At 50.4% G+C, this 18,934-nt stretch overlaps 3 protein-coding genes and 1 long non-coding RNA gene across 8 annotated transcripts in view; 3 read left to right on the top strand and 1 right to left on the bottom strand.

The window, feature by feature from the left end:
* The window catches only part of MSANTD2 (Myb/SANT DNA binding domain containing 2), a 31,415-nt gene extending 27,199 nt beyond the window's left edge, over positions 1–4,216 (top strand). For 3 of the 4 annotated variants that reach the window (XM_040483394.1, XM_040483395.1, XM_040483398.1), the window contains exon 4: positions 2,682–4,216. In XM_040483394.1, the coding sequence (XP_040339328.1) occupies positions 2,682–3,534 (853 nt within the window). In that variant the 3' untranslated portion in view covers positions 3,535–4,216. Of the gene's footprint in view, positions 1–1,603; positions 1,615–2,681 lie in introns of those variants that run through there. The other variant, XM_040483396.1, reaches the window with a different exon arrangement.
* Positions 235–8,372, bottom strand: LOC121035581 (uncharacterized). Its single transcript, XR_005792974.1, has 2 exons — positions 8,273–8,372; positions 235–846 (listed from the first exon to the last, which is right to left on the bottom strand). It is a non-coding gene; the product is annotated as an uncharacterized LOC121035581 (long non-coding RNA).
* Positions 8,373–8,489: 117 nt separating this feature from the next.
* Positions 8,490–17,496, top strand: ESAM (endothelial cell adhesion molecule). Its single transcript, XM_040483402.1, has 7 exons — positions 8,490–8,678; positions 12,109–12,296; positions 13,367–13,568; positions 13,769–13,924; positions 15,910–16,032; positions 16,299–16,425; positions 16,661–17,496. Exons 1-7 carry the CDS (start codon positions 8,609–8,611, stop codon positions 16,974–16,976), a joined length of 1,182 nt encoding a protein of 393 aa, XP_040339336.1. The 5' UTR covers positions 8,490–8,608; the 3' UTR covers positions 16,977–17,496.
* A 480-nt stretch (positions 17,497–17,976) lies between these two features.
* The window catches only part of VSIG2 (V-set and immunoglobulin domain containing 2), a 5,798-nt gene continuing 4,840 nt past the window's right edge, over positions 17,977–18,934 (top strand). For both annotated transcript variants that reach the window (XM_040483391.1, XM_040483392.1), the window contains exon 1: positions 17,977–18,793. In XM_040483391.1, coding sequence (XP_040339325.1) covers positions 18,736–18,793 — 58 coding nt within the window. In that variant the 5' untranslated portion in view covers positions 17,977–18,735. The remainder of the gene's footprint in view (positions 18,794–18,934) is intronic.

Below are 18,934 nucleotides of genomic sequence, written 5' to 3'. Positions count from 1 at the left end.
AGGGGAAAAAATATTAGATTGATTCCTAGTAGGCCATTTATTTTCCAGTACAAGTTTCCCCAGAACTGTTTCTTATTGATGATTTAGGGCAATGACAGTGCTGAATAAAATAACTTCATTTGGGCATTGGATTATTTTTTTCCTCTAAGTATAGGTGGGATTAGCCTGAGCCCGCTGACATAGCCTATAGTTAAAATATTCCATGCTTCATCCATAAAGAAGAGTCACCTAATCTGCTCATTCAGTCCACATTTATTTGTCAAGTGCCTCCTTTATGTCAGGCATTGGGACACGTCGGTGAGCAGAATAGATGAAAATCTCTGCCCTCCCTCCCAACTCCTTAGCCTGTCCTTGAGGTCAGTGTCACATTTCAAAAGAGGACACGGAAGGATGTGGCTGTGAAAGATAGCTTTTTTTGAAAGCGTTGACCCATGCAGAAACATGGTTCTATATCTTCACCTCACAAGCACCAAGCTAAATGTGAGAGAAGTGATCACTGAGTGCCTTTGTGTTCTCTGAGAAGAACAGTCCCCACTAATCCAGTGGTTTCATCAAGGTGGCCACGCTGATACTTGAAACTTCCATGACAAACTCAAGAGCGGCCGATACGTCCAGGGCAGTCTTTGGCTCCAAGAAGCAGCTGATAACCAAATATTGGCATTTTGTCATCTTGCAAAGAAAGCCAAAGAGAGTACGAGGACAGACTGAGAATGGCTGTGTGGGAGATTCCCCATTTTGTTCCAAAAGCTCTTCCCCTCAAAGATACAAGAATTGAATAGGAAGCTTTCAAGTATCTGTCTCCTTCCGCGAAGCCATTAGCAACCAATGTACATCCTCTTCTCTTGCCTGTTGGATTGTACATAAGGGCGGTAGTTGAGTATTTTTGTAGTTTAAACCTATAACCGATGTAGACTGTGATAGTTGGTTGCGAAGTTAATACATAACAGACTTCAATCTTCCACTATCCAAGTTTTGCCATACCTGAGAAACAAACTTGTAATTACGTATCCTCATTATAGTACGTGAATTATTGAAGCAGCAGTTACAATTATAGGAGTTAAGCAGCATGTGAAACAAGAACTTCCCAGCATTTTCTGCCTTACTCCTTAACTACCAAATCAAATTTGAAATTGTTTCTATGCTTTTGTTCCCTGTTAGAAAGTATTTTGTTAAAAAAAATTTTTTTAACATTTTTATTTACTTTTGAGAGACAGACACAGAGCATGTGAGTGGGGGAGGGGCAGAGAGAGAGAGAGGGAGACACAGAATTTGAAGCAGGCTCCAGGGTCTGAGCTGTCAGCACAGAGCCCAACGCGGGGCTCCAACCCATGAACCACAAGATCATAACCTGAGCCGAAGTCGGGACACTTGACTGACTGAGCACCCAGGCGCCCCGAAAATATTTTCTAGAATAGGCTTGATTCATTCATTTTCCCCTCTTAAAACCTGAGCTTGATGTAGACCTTTTCCATCTGAATTCTCAGGTCTTAATTTTGTGCTTAACTGACAGTTCTTCTAAATTTGGGAGTAGTAATGAATTTTATTTTATTTTATTTTATTTTATTTTATTTTATTTTTTAATGTTTATTTATTTTTGAGACAGAGAGAGACAGAGCATGAACAGGGGAGGGTCAGAGAGAGAGGGAGACATAGAATCTGAAGCAGGCTCCAGGCTCTGAGCTGTCATCACAGAGAGCCCGACGCGGGGCTCGAACTCACGGACCGTGAGATCATGACCTGAGCCGAAGTCGGACGCTTACCGACTGAGCCACCCAGGTGCCCCAGTAGTAATGAATTTTAGACAAATAGAAAATGTCATTTTGTTTTTGCATGAGGTCATTAGTCCTAATCAACTGTATATTTTCCTACAGCAAACACATATGGGCCAAAATTATTGAACTTTAAGAATTTCCAGGTTAGAAATTAAGCTGTTCATTATTTTAATTGATACTGAATACCTTTTTGAATACAACATCCTTTGTCTGCTTTTGGTACTTAGATCTGAAGGCCACCATGTGCATTATAACAGCCACTTTATAAGTCACTCAGAGAAAGGCAAATACCATATGATTTTACTCATATGCAGAATTTAAGAAACATACAAGCAAAGGGAAGGGGTTACCAGAGGGGAGGTAGGTGGGGGATAGGTGAAATAGCTGAGGGGGATTAAGGAGTGCACTTGTGATGAGCACTGGGTGATGTATGGAATTGTTGAATCACTATATTGTACACCTGAAACTAATATGACACTATGTTAACACTAGTGGAGTTAATAATAATAATTTTTAAAAATTCTTGATCCTTGGATTTCTGAAACCCTAGGGTCTTAACGTATCAATAGTTACTAGGTTTAATACAGCCAGACTATAGAAGTAATGGAAAGCAGTTTGTCATTAATTCCTAGAAATTTCCTAGAAAGAGTGTTTCTCAGATTTTAATACTATGATTATCTAGACCTGCACTGTCTGATAAGGTAGCCATTAGTCACATGTGGCTATTTAAACTTAATTTCAAATTATGATTAAAAATGTAATAGTTCACTCACACTAGCCACATTCTCAGTGCTAATGGCTACCATATTGGACAGCACAGATGTAGAACATTTGCATCATTGCAGAAAGTTGTGTTGGACAGTGCTGATCTAGACACCTGAAGAACTTGACTTGTGTTTCTCTTTCCAGGAAGAGAGACATCATGCAAAATATTGTACAGATTTTGGAATCAGTACAATTGAAATGGGAACTGTTTCAGAGCTGGACAGACTTTTCAAGGCTTCATCTTTCTAATAAACTGGCCATTTTTGGAATTGGTTATAACACCCGTTGGAAAGAGGATATCCGTTACCATTATGCTGAGATCAGCTCCCAGGTGCCCCTGGGCAAGCGACTCCGGGAGTACTTCAACTCCGAGAAGCCCGAGGGACGGATCATTATGACCCGCGTGCAGAAAATGAACTGGAAAAATGTTTACTACAAATTTTTAGAGATCACAATTAGTGAAGCTCGGTGCCTGGAGCTGCACATGGAAATTGACTGGATACCCATCGCCCATTCCAAACCAACTGGTGGGAACGTTGTTCAATATTTATTACCAGGAGGCATTCCCAAAAGTCCAGGCCTTTATGCCATTGGTTATGAAGAATGTATTGAGAGGCCCCCCTCACCCCACATGGAGCGACGTTCCCTAGACCCAGGAAAGGAGGGCCGGGTTGACTTGGAGACCCTGTCAGCACAAGCCTCATTACAGGTGGAAATCGAACCCACCCGAATAATCTATTGCTACCTCGGGATTGCTGAGGTCAGGACTCTCCAGCAATGCTTATTTTTACATTTCCAAGCAAATACCAAAACCTTCAGCAAAGATTGGGTTGGTATTAATGGGTTTTTGTCTCAGAACTGTATTGTGGATCCTGGAGTTTCCCCCAAATCCATCTATATCAAATTTGTCGAAGTAGAGAGGGATTTTCTTTCCGCTGGCTCTTTAGTTGAGTGCCTGGAAAAAGCCATTGGATACCCCTTAAAATTTAACAACTGAATGTCATCCTTCATAAGGATTTGGGCTCTTACCTCCCTTTTCTCTACTCACTTTCCATTACTCAGACTGCCCCTCATCCAGATGCTGCCATCAGACTCTTCATGGGAATTCTTTCCACAATTGGGCCAGTACAACTTCTATGGAATCATACTAGACTTGGGGCAGAAAAAACAGACCTCACCTGAAAATGCTCATTTTGAGCAAACAAGATATACAGCGAACTTGCATGGTGGGTCAACTGTTTCTTTTTTAAAAACAAAAAACAATTTTTAAATGGATTTTAGAGCCCTAATATAAACAAATGTAGGTACATTCCATATTGGACAAACTTATACTTTGAGTTTCATATGAAATTGAAAAATTGTATTTTTTTCACAATGTTTCATTTTTACACATCTCTATGTCTCTATATAAGTGTTATTTACAACCCTGAATAAATAAGCAATAGATAATGGCAAGTTAAATCTTGAGTCACCGTAAATAAGACTGTTTTTCAATATCACCCTTAGCTATATTGTATATAATTTAGAGTTTCATTTTTTTCACCAACCAAGTGTTTTGCTATTCCCGATCAGTGTTGCCTGCAAAGACCTTTGTTTCTGTGATGTACCAACTTTATGGTTGTGTTACCATTTAAACTTTTTAACAAAGAAATTATTAAAGTAATTCTTGACCTCTTGGAGTACTAGTTGAGCTTTTTGTAGCAGAGCTGAGAATGTATGGAACAAATGGGGCATTTCATTTCATATTTCCTTTTTTTTTTTTTTTTTTAAATGACTAGGATATTCCTGCTGACCCTAAGCATGTGAATTTGTAAGAGATTTTCATTCCTCATCTTTACACTCAGTAGTCAGGGGCGACTCTCTCAAAGAGTACAAGTGGAGAACTGTCATCATGCTGTTTACAAAAAGGGAGAGACGATCCAATAGAAACACCCAAAACGTTTTTGAAAGTGATCCACAGGGTAGGAGGTTGTAAGAAAGAAGTCCATTAGGAAAGTGGTTGTCACATTTCGATCTCTCAGGGATTTCTTTGCATCAACTAGCACTTTACTTAGAGGTTAGTGCTCTTCACTAACGACTAGATTACTAGAAGGGCAGTCAAGGATCACTTTGGTCTTATGGCCAAGACTTGTTAGATTGATGATTTATCTTTAATGAGTCCCCCAACATCTCTCAGGTGCTCTGCTTTACACTGACTGCAAATCCAGGTAAGAGCTCTAATTTTCCCCATTTTGAATACTATTGAAGATAAACTTGCACACTGATAAAAAATATTCTTTTCCTTCCTGCACCCTGGTCTCAAATCAGTGATTTTCTCATCCTGATACCTCTCGGCTTGTTGAAGCTTATTTTTCAAATGGCTAGAGGGCTTCTAATCAGTGGGATGACTTATGAATGTCATTTTAGTCTGGGTTTAAGGAGTTGGCTGTTTTCTGATAGAAGCTGCTAAACAGGGTTTGCTAGTTGGGGTGCCTGGCTGGCTCAGTTGGTAGAGCATACAATTCTTGATCTTGGGGTCATGAGTTCAACCCCCACATTGGGCGTAGAGATTACTGAAAATAATTTTTTTTAATGGATGCTAGTTCAGTGAGAGTATAAATATTCTTGGAATTTGAGTGTAGCACCTCTTCTCCCTAGGTACAGTCTGTAGGTATGGGCCTTATGAAATTCTCATGAGCTTGCTTTTCTTTGGAACTTGGAATTACAGACCTAAAGGCTGAGGCTGCACTGACCATCTTATAGCAGTAATTTCTTAGTATTTCAGCGCTAAGTGCTGCAGGAAAATGCATTACCAGAGTACCACACGGTATCCCCGAAACTTTGCCACTGACAAACCCCCAAATCAATGTGCTTCAGGCATTTTTTCCACTCTATCCCACTTCCTGCTGCTGTTTAGTTACTTAGCTGGGGCAGATCATTTGGGGAACATTTAGTGAGGATGTTTCAGACTGACCTAACATTACTGAGAATGGGGCACTACTAGACCACTGTGAGCAGCACGAAGAAGATGGCCAAGACTGGATCCAGGATCCAGTATGTTTTCACCATTTGGCTTCGGATGGATGAGCCGTAGCGGCAAGAGGACAAAACTGAACACTGGGAAATGGACGCTTGGAAAGAAAGTAGCTGCTGCTAACTGAATATCTAGTTTCTTTGGCCAGAACAATCTAGAAGAGAGGATAGCAGGGAATCAGATAACTATATGAGCTTTGCAAAATAAAACGGGGGGGGGGGGGTGAGGAGGCTCTAATGAAGCCTTATAATGCGTCAAGGGGGACGGAGACCCTATGTTCAGACATAAGAATCAGCATGAGAAGATACTTTGAGATATGAGATGAGGTATAATTGGAAGAAATACTAGTGACCTGCACGTCTCTTAAATACGAACTATGAACTTAGCTCTTGCGTGCAACATGTTTGTGGAAGCAGGCTCCAGGTCACTCACGGGTTATCTGCCAACATTCTCATTTTACACAAGGGTAGAGAATAGGGTTCCTCCCAAAATGCATCTTGGCACTTTCAGAAAAGAATAGAGCTGCTCTGCTAACTGCTGTCACTTTGGCTCAGGGTCAGCAGAAAGAAGTGGTTGGAATAGGCGTTCCAGTGGGAAATGTTTTGGTTGGGGTCAAGGGCGGTGAGAGTCCTCACAGGACTGCCCCTGTGTCACATGGAGATTTTCACTGCCTACATATCTTTGGTTGCAGCTTTACTTCTGATGTTGCAAGTTATTTGGGATCTAAATTCCAAAGGAAAAGTTGGCTACAGAGAGTGTGTATATTGAGGCTCTAATATAGCACTTGATAGGTATGAGCACAGCCTGCAAAATTAGTTGCTTTGGCGTTCCTGAGATGCAGCCGAAAGACTTTGTACTTTCTTGGAGGGAGTTACTTATTTGGGGTACATTAACCCTGGTGTGGAAATGAAGGAGGAATGTTTACAGGAGCTGGTTTGCAGTGTAAACTAAAGGAAAATTTGAGTGTGACAGAATAGAAAAACCAAACCAACAGCCCCCTCCCCTAGTACACACACACACACACACACACACACACACACACACACACAAAACACCTTGACAGTCTAAGCTTGTAGGTCCTCGAATAAAGGTATGAGACTGGCAGTAATCTATTTCTGTTGCCTTTGCTGCCGCTGAGCTGCCAAGTATTAGATTCCAGGGGTTACATGAGCGGTCTGGTGTTTGCATAGGCATTGCTCAAAGCCACTGCATGGCAGGTATTTGAAGAGCAGCCAGCAAAGTCACGCTAGGAAGAGGCATCTGAAAGGGTCTGTGGGGCACTGTGTACAAAAAGATCTTGTGCCGTGCAAACACAAGGACCACACTCGGTGTTAAAACAGTGCAGAATTGGGGCGCCTGGGTGGCGCAGTCGGTTAAGCGTCCGACTTCAGCCAGGTCACGATCTCGCGGTCCGTGAGTTCGAGCCCCGCGTCGGGCTATGGGCTGATGGCTCAGAGCCTGGAGCCTGTTTCTGATTCTGTGTCTCCCTCTCTCTCTGCCCCTCGCCCGTTCATGCTCTGTCTCTCTCTGTCCCAAAAATAAATAAACGTTGAAAAAAAATTAAAAAAAAAAAACAAAACAAAAAACAATGCAGAACTGTATGTGGAGTAAATGGAATCGGAGCCCTGACTGCTTTTCTTCCCAGTCCACTGCCACTCGGAGCAGGCAGCGCCAAGGATTCTTTGTTATGCTTTCTGCCCCCGGTGACCTTTGCTCGGAGGTTAAGCTGTGCCCGGATGTTTGAAGCATCTGTATTTTGGCTGTTGGACAGAGAAGCGAGAACAGGTGCGTCCCCTTCTGTAAGGGAGCTGCGGCCGCCAGAGGGCGCAGAGGTGCCTCTGGACAGACCCGGCGGAGGGGCGAGAGTGTGGGGGGCGGAACGGTTAAATTAAATTCGCAGCGAACGCGATCTAGTCCCGGGAATTAAAGGATCAGAGCCGGCACGGTGACGGATAAGGGGCAGTGAAGATACAAGGATAAAGAAATGGGAGGACTTTGTCCAGTTTACCTTCCCACAGCTGCTCCTTCCTCCCCAGTCAGCGTAAGGCCTATAAACCATTCTGGCTGGAGGTGAGGAGCTGGGAGCCGGGCTCCTGTTTCCTCAGTTTCCTGCTCAGCATTGCTCCAGTCCTTTCCCTGCTAGGGGTGTGAGGCACAAGACCCGGTCACCTTGAGGGCTGGGTTTTAGGGGGTCTCCGAGGACCTGCGGAGAGCGCCTCTCTTCGCCGCCCGCAGGTGCAGACGGTCCCCGCGCGCACCTGCGGGCGCGGCCCTAGGCCTGCCGGGTGGCAGCTGCGGGGGGCTCTGCAAGGCAGGGTGGAGGCGGGGCGGCCGCATCTCTTCCCCGCCCGGCTCGGAGGAAAGCAGCTGTTGCGGGCGGGAGAACCGCGCCCCTTCCCGCCGCTCCGCCCCACACACTTCGGAAGCGCAGTGGCTCCGGGACCACGCGGCTCCCCTCTTCCTCCAGGAAGGCTGTCCCGCTTAGGCCGAGGACGCGGTCCCCCCAAGCCCGGAGCCAGAGCCCAGGCCGGCTACGGTGTCAGGCGTGCGGTTGGCTCCTGGACGTCGGAGGATCCCCAGACCTCCCTCCCTTCCCCGTCTTCCGTTCCCACCCCAAGCGAGCGGAGGGGGGAGGGCATGGCCCCAGTGTGGCAGTTCGGGACCTTCCCGTTTCCCCTGGCCCCCGGCCGGCTGTGGGGGCTGTGGGGACACCGCCACTTACCCGACCCCACCCTGCGTTCTGCCTGGGCGGAGGCCGCGAGGTCCGGCCGTCGGAGCGCGGGAGCCCTCCCCAACCCCCGCCCGCGGAGGGTCACCCGCACGCCCCGCCCGGGGAGACCGCGACCTCTCCGCCCCCTCCGGACGCCCCGCCCCCCTGTCCCCGTCGGTCCCCACCCTGCCGGCGGGACACGCGCGCACAGACTCCGGCTAGAGCCGCCCTTGGTGTCAGTGGCCGGGCTCCCGCGTCCGCCCCAGCTGCGGAGCCGCCTTAGCACCTGTCGGTCGCTGAGTCCCGGAGCCGGCGCCCCTGACTCCGTCGGGGCCAGGAAGGGGGGCCATGGTTTCCCTGCCCAGGTCCCCAGCGACCAACTTGCTGCGGTTTTTGTTCCTGGGGCTGAGTACCCTCGGTGAGTGCCACCCGGGACCGGAGCGGGGGGGGGGGGGGGGCGGGGGGTAACTTGAGATGGGAAATGAGATGAATACAGCCCCCCGAGGGAGGTGGTTTGGGGCACTGGTGAGGAACTGGATGGAAGGGGACTCCCGCCTCTGACTCTCTTCCTCCTCCCCCCCACACTCCTCCACCCTCTCCGCACCCAGGGAAGGCATCGCTGGCTGGTATTGACTTCTGTCTCCGTGTCGTCCTCGACAGCTACCACTTTGGGTGCGGTGTGTGTGTAGTAGGGGAGAGGGGCAGGGCATCTAGCTGGGTAGACCTCTACCGCGAGATGTGGGAACATTCCTCATGCGTACTCCCCACCTCCACCCAGCAGAGCCGGATGAACTGAGCTACTAGATGAGACACTGGCTAAAGAGCTTAAGGACTTAACTCCAGCCCCCCTCATATCCCCCACCCCCCACACAAGCTGATGTGCAAGAACCCCCAGGAATTCCCTGGATCCCAGGCTTAACAAATGCACTTCGTGTCAATTCCCCAGCCCAGATCCTCTCTCTAGCCCCCTCCTGCTTCCTGCCCTGGGAATAAAGGGAGGTGCCCCAAAAGCATGACCGTGAGGTCACTTGGGACACAGGAAGTGGGGGAGGGGTTTGAATGCCTAGAGGAGCAGAATTGTGACCCCCCCCCCACGAGGTCCACCACCCCCATTGGTTCCCAGAGCCAAAGGGACAAAGGAAATAGAGAAGAAGTTCCTCAAAGAGTCAGAGAGGAAGGGTGCCTCCTTGGAGCAAGTGCCTAAGGAGTGTTGAGGGCTTCCATTCCTACATCTGGAGGGAAAAGGACCCATCATGAACTAAGCCCATTCTAAGCTCGTTTCACTTACTCCAAGGCTTTCTTGCCATCTTTTTTCAAGGATCCCGAATAGGGTGAAGGGTGAGTTTGTCAAGGTCAACTTTAACCCCTTATTTCTCTCACTTTGGAAGTCACCAGATGCAGAGAGCTATGCAGTACGATTCAGTCACAGTGATGGGGTCCTAGATGGGGAACACCTAATGCTCACCCATGCCCCCTTTAGCTTTGTGCTGCAAGGTGTGGGGACATGAAGTGGGTCCCCAGACAAAGAGGGCTCTAGAGCAGCCCACTGGCCACACTGAAGATGGAACATCTTTCTGCCCCTTTAGGCTTTGTGGGCCTACTCCAGGATCCCTTAACTTCTCAGTTCCCTTCTCCCAAGGTCAACCTCAATGCCCCTTTCCCTTCTGCCTTTCCCCCATCTCCCTGCTGGCCATTTGGGAAGCAAGGGAAGAGAAAAGTCCAAGTTCATTGCTTGGGCCTGGTCTACATCTCTCCTGTAACCTCTTCTTTTTCTATCCTAACTTTGAAGCCCAGTTTTTACACGACAGCCCAGGCTCAACGTCCCCAGCAGGCCACTGCAGGGGGCTGCTGACCTCTCCATGGCTGCTCTAGAGTTAAATGGCACTCTGGCCGCCACCGGGTGCTTGGGGCAGGCATCCGCTCTGCTGGGCTAGGCTGCACTGGGCTCTCCCGGAGGCCAGTCTGTTCCGCGCTCCTCCTCGGTTCTGTGCTGCTGCCCCTGGGGCGTGAGAAGCCGGCGGGGGGAGTTTCTCAGAGAAAAGGAGACTAAAAATAGTAGCCCCGGGGAGCGGGCCCATTTCTGTGCTCTTTAGGCCCTTGCCTGCTCTCTCACTCTGGTCTCAGAGTGGGCCAGAAGGTCCCTTTCTTGGGGTGCCCCTGTGTCCTGCACTCAGACCCACTGCTCCGGTGTCCTCTCCCCAGGGCACCACGGACCTTGTGAGCGAAAGGGGCTTCTGCTGCAGCGGGCACCCAGACCCGAGGGCAGGGAAGCCTCTGGCCCCCTTCAGCCATTGGTTTCTGACTGGGGCGTGTGCCCAGACCGCAGTGTGTCCATCACTATCTTTTACCACCCCTAGTCTTCCTTTTGCAAAGTGGTAGGATAAATGCAGGACCTGGGGGAGGTCGTCGGGGTCGCCTGTGGCGAAGAAGCTCTTGCCTCTCCCGGGACCCAGGCAGGGTTCCCAAGGGGAAATGTTTGTGGTCTCTCGGGAGTGTGCTCCAGAAAGGCCAGGGAAGATCCGGCACTGCCCGAAGGCCTCCCGGCGTCCCCGGCCTCCCCGCTCGGCGAGCGGGCCAGGTCCCCAGGGGGGTCGGGCTCCTTGAGGCAGAGGTTGTTTTCGCCTCTAGAGCCTCCGGTCTAGCTGCGCCTCCGTCATTGTCTTCTGCCTTATCACCGGGCACAAGTTTCCCGCCCGGCCCGCGGGGACCCGCCAGGAAATGGATAAGGGGGGTGCGGCGAAGGCCAAGGAATAGGGCCGGGGGTTCTGTAAAGACGCACAGCCGGAAAGCCGTGGGGGTGGCGCGCATCCTGGCCGGATCTGCGCCTGGCCCTTAGAGGCCTTTAGGGCCTGCTCCTGGAGGGCGGAAAGCCAGACCTGCGTGCGGCCTCTGTCCGCGCCTTGGCCGCCTGGTCACCATGTAGAGATGGCATCTCAGATTCCAATGCAGAGTGCTGAGGCCAAGGACTACGGTGGCCAGCATCCTCAGGCCTGGCCGGGTACAAGCCCGAGGTTATCCGCCCGCCCCCGGAAGGATTTAGGATTGGGCTGCTCCATTGCCTCTCTGAAAGGCAGAACGTGAATGTTTCTGGACGCCATCATGCAAGCATAGATGCCATTGTCCACTCCTTGAAACTGACACCCCAGTCCACCGCCTGAACTCCATAGGCACACAGACATAAGATTTGTACTTGATTATCAGGGGACCATCATGCGTGCTCCCGCTCTGCCAAGAGTTCCTGTAACCTCACAGGACCCGTCCGGATCGCCTGGACCCAAAAAGGGCCCCTTTCTGGGTTCTCAACTCTCCGCTTTCCTGGGGAAGTCCCTGGGTCGGGACTGAGCCTGGGGGCCTGGGGAGCACTACCGTCAGTGGGCCAGGTGGAGCGCTAGATCAGAAGGAGCCCCGCGGGTTAATCGGTAACCGGCAGGCCTTCCAACCCCCTCTGCCCATCGCTGGCGACCCTCAGCAGCATCGAGACCCACTCTGGCCCAGGGAAATTGGGGGAGCAAGTGGGCTATGCAGAGTGTAGATGAAAAGTGTTAAACCTACCCTTCCTCTCAGATGTCTTCCCCTCCCCACTGGAAATCTGCCCCCTCTTCCAGGTGCTCTGAAATCTGGATACCAATAAATGCACAGAAATGTGTCCCTAACCCTGTTATGAACCCAGGAGCTGAGGTTGTGGAGAATAAGGTCTGATAAAATCCCAAAGCAGGACACTAGGTCTGCCGTCCCTGGGCAGTGTGGGATCTTGCAAGGTTCGTCCTCTCCTCTGCTGCCCTGGGCAGGGCCCTCAGGCAGAGGGGAAGCCAGCCCTCCACGCTCACACCTGTGGCTCTTGTCCCCAGCGTCCCCCTCGCAGGCCCAGCTGGAGCTCCACGTGCCCGCTGGCCTCACCAAGCTGAAGGCGGTGGAAGGAGCAGAAGTAGTGCTCCCGGTGTGGTACACCCTGCAAGGGCAGGTGTCCTCGGGCCAGACGTGGGAGTTGCTCACCGTGATGTGGTTCTTGGAACAAGAAGGGAAGGATCTGAACCAGGTGAGGGAGGAAAGCATCTCAGCCGGAGGCTGGCTACACCCTGTGACTGAGGGCAGGGAAGAGCTGAGGAGAACAGGAGGGGTGGCCAGGGAATGGGGGACAGGGAAGGAGTTTCAGGAAAATGCAAGGTCCCTCACGGGCTCAGTTTTTGTTCCGAGCTTGGAGGCTGCCCCAAAGAATTTTCTTGTCCCCAATTTTCCCTAGAAATCCAGCACACGAAACACTGGAAAGTGGAAAGGCATTTTGCTTTGCTTTGCTTTGCTTTGAGGAGGGGCAGTGAGGATTGGGGTTTGAGGAGGAAGGAAGGGTTAGGGCAAATATTCCATAATTTTAAAAAGCTGAGCATCACCCTATTTTCATCTTCTCTGTGCTTTGGACACTGTCACAGGCCACTTCTCTTCCCATGTGATTTTCTGTCCTGCTGCCCCTTCATACACTCCTTTGAGAGGCAAGTGGTAGGCTCCTGCCCCACCCCCCCACCCCCACCTCCTAACATCAGACCTATTTTCAGAGGCAGATTTACCCAGAAGCCAATGAAATGTCATTTTCAGAGCCCCTTATTTGCATGAGCTCCTCCCTAGGCTCTGAAAAGTATGTTCTAGAAGTCATTTGATAAATAGGGGGTATGTGTGTGACAGAAATTGAGATTACAGGGGTAGATGTAAGTTTTGCAGGGCCTGAACTTATACATAGGGAAGGGGGGACGTCTTCAAGAAAAAGATTAAAAAAAGATATTTTAAAAATCCTGGATCTATCCCTGAATTCTAAGTTTCTGTCATAAATACCCCTGTTTACATTATTGCTCACCCATTATACCACCTTTCTAAACACCCCAAGTGGGAGATAAAGAGACAAGGCACAGGGGATCAAGAAGCGTCGTGGTAAAGAGGACCCAGGGCCAGTGAGGGTGGCTAGGGGGGAACAGGGTGAATGGGGAGCTGGTATAGGTTGGAGGGGATGGGTGCAGGGGAGGAGCACTTGAAGACTGCCAGTGTGGGGGAGGGGATTGGCTGAGCCCGCGGGCACAGTGCATACATGTGATAACCGGGAAGCGTCGTGCCCCACACCAGGTGTTGGCGTACATCAGCAGGACCACGACAAGCAAACCTAGGGTATCCCTGGTCTACTCCATGCCCTCCCACAACGTGTCGCTGCGGCTGCAGGGCCTCCGGGAGAAAGACTCCGGGTCCTACCGCTGCTCTGTGAATGTGCAAGACCATCAAGGCATAAATAGGAGCCACAGCAGCAAAACTTTAGAACTCAGTGTGCTGGGTAAGTGTGAAGCACACACTTTGCAATACCGCCCCAGCCCCCAGGGAGGTCAGGCGGGTCTCTCCCAAAAGGCTGCCTGTAAAGGTTGGAGGAGGGCAGATGGAGTGACAGAAGAGGGAGGCGGGGAGTGTAGGAGGTGGTGGCGGTGGGGGCCTGTTGGCTCCTGGGGATTGAATTTTTAACCTGTCTCCCTGCTCCAGTTCCTCCAGCTCCTCCATCCTGCCGTCTCCTGGGTGTGGCCCGTGTGGGGACCAACGTGACCCTGAGCTGCCAGTCCCCCAGGAGTAAGCCAGCTGCCCAATACCAGTGGGAGCGGGCACCCCCATCCGCCCAGGTTTTCTTTGCACCAGTTTTAGGTGAGGGAACTTCTGGAGACAAATGAGTGTGTGGCTGGGGCAGGGGAGGATGAGAGGTACGGGGAGGGGGGGGTTGCGGGGGGGGTGTGTGTGTGTGAAAAGGGGAGGCAATGCTGCCAGGTACTGGGGTGGAGGAGGACATGGGGAGAAGGGTGGAAAAAGATGACCCACCAGGTGCAGGCACTATGTTGAGGGCTTCTGCATGCTATGTACTTTTGTATGTACTTTTGTTACCGAAGAGGGTCTAGAGCAGATGATCTGCATTCGAATTCCAGCCCGGCCATTGACTAGCTGTGTGACTCTGTGCTTCCATTTCCTCATTTATTTATTTTTATTTATTTTTATTTTTAAAATTTTTACTGTTTGTTTTTGAGGGAGAGAGAGAGAGAGTGCGAGTGGAGGAGGGTCAGAGAGAGAGAAGGAGGGGCAGAGAGAGAGGGAGGGGCAGAGGGAGGGGGAGGGGCAGAGAAAGAGGGAGACACAAAATCTGAAGCAGGCTCCATCCAGGCTCCCAGCTGTCAGCACAGAGCCCAACACAGGGCTGGAACTCACAAACCATGAGATCATGACCTGAGCCGAAGTCAGACGCTTAACCAACTGAGCCATCCAGGAGCCCCTCCACTTCCTCATTTGTAAAATGGGGATATCACAGCCCTGATTTGAACACACTAGCTACAAAAGATATTTGGGGACAATTGAAACGTTTTCAATATGGATAATTAGATAGTTATTATTAGGTATTAGATCATTCTTTTAGAGAACTATTAATTTATTGGGTGTGGCACTGGTATTGTAGTTATGTGGTCAGGGTCCTTATTTTTTGGAGATTCATGCTGAAGTACTTATTTTTAAATGTCTCACAAAAATTCTTTGGGGCACCTGGGTGGCTCAGTTGGTTAAGTGTTCAACTTGGGCTCAGGTCATGATCTCAGTTTGTGGGTTCCCAGCTCAGAGCCTAGAGCCTGCTTAGGATTGATTCTCTGTCTCCTTCTCTCTCTGCCCCTTCCCCGCTCATGCTCTGTCTCTCTTTCTCTCAAAAATAAATAAACATTAAAAAAATTTAAAAAACATCTCATGAAAAGAGAAATGAAATAAATATAGCAAAATGTTAGCAATTGTTGAATCTAAGTAGTGGGTATATGAGTTTTCAATTTGTCCCTTTTTCTACTTTTCATTTGACCAATTTTATAATGGGTGTATAAATATATAAAAATATATTTATTTTTTAAGCTTTTTTTTTTTTTTTTTTTTTTTTTTTTTACAGAGGGGGAGGAGGGGCAGAGGGAGAGAGGGAATCTTGAGCAGTCTCCACACTGAGTGGGCTCAATCCCATGACCCTGGGATCAAGACCTGAGCTAAAATCAAGAGGTCAGACACACACCGACCGAGCCCCCCAGGCTTCCCAAAAGTTGTGTTTTTTTGTTTTTTTTTTAACAGTGCTTATCTCATAGGTTTGTTGTGAAATGTTCACAAGTTTGTACACATAAGGGACTTAGTCTCTGGCGTAGAGTAAGCAACCAATAAACTTTAACTGTTATAATGATTATTTCATATAATGCTTTTAATGCCATCATGGAGGTCATATTACCCCATTTTATAGATGAAGAAATTGGGCCCCAGGAAGAGGAAGTAACTTGTTTAAAGTCACGTGGCCTATTCGGGAGCTCAGGTTTTCTGATTCCTAGCCTAATATTTTCTTTTTCACCACACCACCAATCTGGAACAGAAGTAAAACTGATATTTGGGTTTCTCTGGGCATCAATTCCTCCTTAAATCTTTTTAGATTTCAGTTGGGGACACTGGGCAGAAGAAATGGAGAGGGGCATGGAGCTAGCAGCTTTGTATCTGGGGGGAGAACTCAGCATGGTGGTCACAACTTTTCCCACCACGAGTCTCCCAGAGAATCAAAGAGGACATCCTGGAAGGGGCAGAATTTTTCAGTGGGAAAGAAGGTCCCTGGACTGATGGTCAAATTGTGTCCACAGATGCCATCCGGGGGTCTTTAAGCCTCACAAACCTTTCCAGTTCCATGTCCGGAGTCTATATCTGCAAGGCCCACAATGAGGTGGGCGGTGCCCAGTGCAATGTGACCTTGGAAGTGAGCACAGGTCAGTGAGGGGTAAGTGTGGTTAAGGAGAAGACTGGTCACTGGTGGGGGTGGGGCTGCAAGAGGAGAGGAGGCCTGTCTGCTTGTCCTGGTCAAATGTTTGTCCAAATGTTTGGTCACCGGCTGGCTGACCATTTCCTGCTGGCAGTCAACCCCTCTTCTTAACATGGAAAAAGAGAAAAACTGTTAATGGTGGCAGTGGGGTAGTGGGGTTGGAGGGAGTGGAGAACGGCTGGGGATCTCCCTCTGACATCAAGGTTTCCCCAGGGCCAGGGCCTGCTGTTGTTGCTGGAGCTGTTGTAGGCACTCTGGTTGGACTAGGACTGCTCGCTGGGCTGGTCCTCTTGTACCATCGCCGGAGCAAGGCCCTAGAGGAGCCGGCCAATGACATTAAGTAAGTGTCCCCAGTCTCTGTCCCAATGGGGTTCTCCTAGCTTCCCCCAGCTGGGAGTTTAGGCAGCTGTCATCTAAAGGAAAGGTGGGCAGTGACTGAAACATCATTCCATTGGGGGATTTTAAGGGAGAGGAGAGTGAACTGGTGTGTGAGGGGGGAGTAAGACAAAGCAGGTAGAAATCCCCCCTCTTCCCCCACCCAGCTTCTGACATCTTATTACTTCTTTGATGACTAGGGAGGACGCCATTGCTCCCCCGACCCTGCCCTGGCCCAAGGGCTCAGACACAATCTCCAAGAACGGGACCCTTTCATCTGTCACCTCAGCACGAGCCCTCCGGCAACCCCAAGGTCCTCCCAGGCCTGGTGCACTGACCCCCACACCCAGCCTTTCCAGTCAGGTCCGGCCCTCACCCAGGCTGCTCAGGACAGATGGGGCCCACCCTCAGCCAACATCCCCCAGCCCTGGTGGGGTGTCTTCCTCCACTCTGAGCCGCATGGGTGCTGTCCCCGTAATGGTGCCCGCCCAGAGTCAGGCTGGGTCTCTGGTGTGATGGTCCAGCCACTTGCTAGCTAAGCTATCTGGTTTATCCCCTTCTTCTAGCGGTCACCCCTAGCACAGAGGCCTGAGTCTTGGGAGACTACCTTCTAGACCTCCAGTCCTCTGCCCCCACCTTTCTTTCCTATGGGAAAACTGAGTCTCAGTTAAGACTCAAATTTTCAGGAGGTAGAAGGGGAAGTGGACCTCAGATTATGAAGAGCGTCCGCCCCCTTGCCCAGTTCTCTCAGTGGCTCTAGTGAATGCTGCTGAGGTTGGCTACCTGCCCACTGGGGCCCTGGTGGGGACTGCCAGTCAGGGAGTCCTCCAGGCCCCCTTGATCTGTACTCCACCCCATCTAACATCACCCTTCACTCCTGAGCCAGCTCCCTGCATTCAGATAACCTGTCCTGCTGGCTTGGCTGGGTTTTGCTGGGGCAGGGGATAGAGAAGGTATTTTTTAAACTAACTTGAAATGTCTGTTTTTGTTTTTATTTTGCAAATTTTAATAAAGATGCATTGTGTTTGTATGGAAAGTGAGAGTCAAATTGCCTTTTCAAACCCAAGAGCGCTTCTCCACACAGCTTCCCAGAATCTTTAAAAGGGTCATTTGCTATCAGGTGGCCGGGGGGAAGGCCCCAGAAGCCTAAGGCTGGGAAGATCCTAATCCACTCTGGGGGGTAAGGGGATGAAATTTGGTGCTCTGTCTGCTAGGGCTTGAATTCCCAAGGCTTGGGGTGTGGTGCTCTTAATCTCCAGCTTCTTCTTATTAATTTTTTTTTCAACGTTTATTTATTTTTGGGACAGAGAGAGACAGAGCATGAACGGGGGAGGGGCAGAGAGAGAGGGAGACACAGAATCGGAAACAGGCTCCAGGCTCTGAGCCATCAGCCCAGAGCCCGACGCGGGGCTCGAACTCCCGGACTGCGAGATCGTGACCTGGCTGAAGTCGGACGCTTAACCGACTGCGCCACCCATGTGCCCCATCCAGCTTCTTCTTAAGGGGTGGGAAGAGTCACCTGACTTATGCCTCTTTCTCCCAGACCACTGAGTCCTTAACAAACACATCTCCTTGCCCAGCCAACCTTGACCCCCGGTAGTGGGGGAAAGCTGGACATGGTACAGGCAGGTGCCCCAATTCTGCCACACCCTTTCCTATCAAGAGTGGGGTCTCTCCTCCAAGACTTCTTTGCCCCTGAAATGGAGTGGCTCTGGGAGTGGGGATGTGGCTCTAGTTTCCACGGAGACTTCTACCTCACAGCAAGTGGTGATACAGGTGCCAAAGAAGGGATCTCAGAGAAAAGAAGAAGTGCTTGGAAGGAATGGTCATCTCTGAAGGGATCAGAAAGGGTCTTCTGTTCTGCCCAGGTCTCATGCTTGGGGTGAGGCCCCAAAGTGGTGATGTCGTTTGTTATCAGAATGCCCCCCTCTTCTTCCAGGGTGACCATTTGCCTACACAGAGCTCCAGTTCCGACCCCTTCCCCTTGGGTGCCCACCCAAGCCCAGCCCTTGTCCCAGAGCCTGACAGCTTCATTAGTTGGGGGGAAAGAGGACAGAAAAAGGGAGCAGGGCTAGAATGATTCCAGTATTGGGCCTAGAGGAGGGAGGAGCATTTCTTTCCCTGAGGGCACAGGCCTCTCCCCTTGTTTGCTCTGAGATAGCCAGTCTCGCTCCTGCCCAGCTCGAGGAGGCTGCCCTGTGGGTGCTGCCTTCCCTCCCCACCAGACCCAGACGCCCAGACCAACCCATAGACGGCTGGACGGCAGGACTCGGCCATGGCCCAGCTTTCTGGGCTGTTGCTCTGTGGGGCCCTGCTGGGCTTCGCTTGCCTGGGTGAGGAGGCGGCTGGGAGGGACCGCGGTCAGAGCTGGGGCGGGCGGGGGCGGGGGTGGGGGGCCGAGGCCTGACCTCCAGGCTCCTGGGGCCTGCTCAGTTCTGCGGGTCGGGCTGGGAGGAGGGGGCTCAGTTCTGCGG

This window comes from Herpailurus yagouaroundi, unplaced genomic scaffold, assembly GCF_014898765.1.
Source record: "Herpailurus yagouaroundi ecotype Mexico unplaced genomic scaffold, PumYag 161, whole genome shotgun sequence".
NCBI classification, from domain to species: domain Eukaryota; kingdom Metazoa; phylum Chordata; class Mammalia; order Carnivora; family Felidae; genus Herpailurus; species Herpailurus yagouaroundi.
Note: the sequence above shows the minus strand (reverse complement) of the source record. Positions and strands in the feature narration are given on the sequence as shown.

Bases quoted from the DNA above. Each gene is read 5' to 3' on its own strand.
- ESAM (XM_040483402.1), top strand. From the start codon at position 8,609: ATGGTTTCCCTGCCCAGGTCCCCAGCGACCAACTTGCTGCGGTTTTTG. The intron at 13,569-13,768 runs GTAAGTGTGAAG...TCCCTGCTCCAG, and splicing joins TTTAGAACTCAGTGTGCTGG to TTCCTCCAGCTCCTCCATCC. The intron at 16,426-16,660 runs GTAAGTGTCCCC...TTTGATGACTAG, and splicing joins GAGCCGGCCAATGACATTAA to GGAGGACGCCATTGCTCCCC.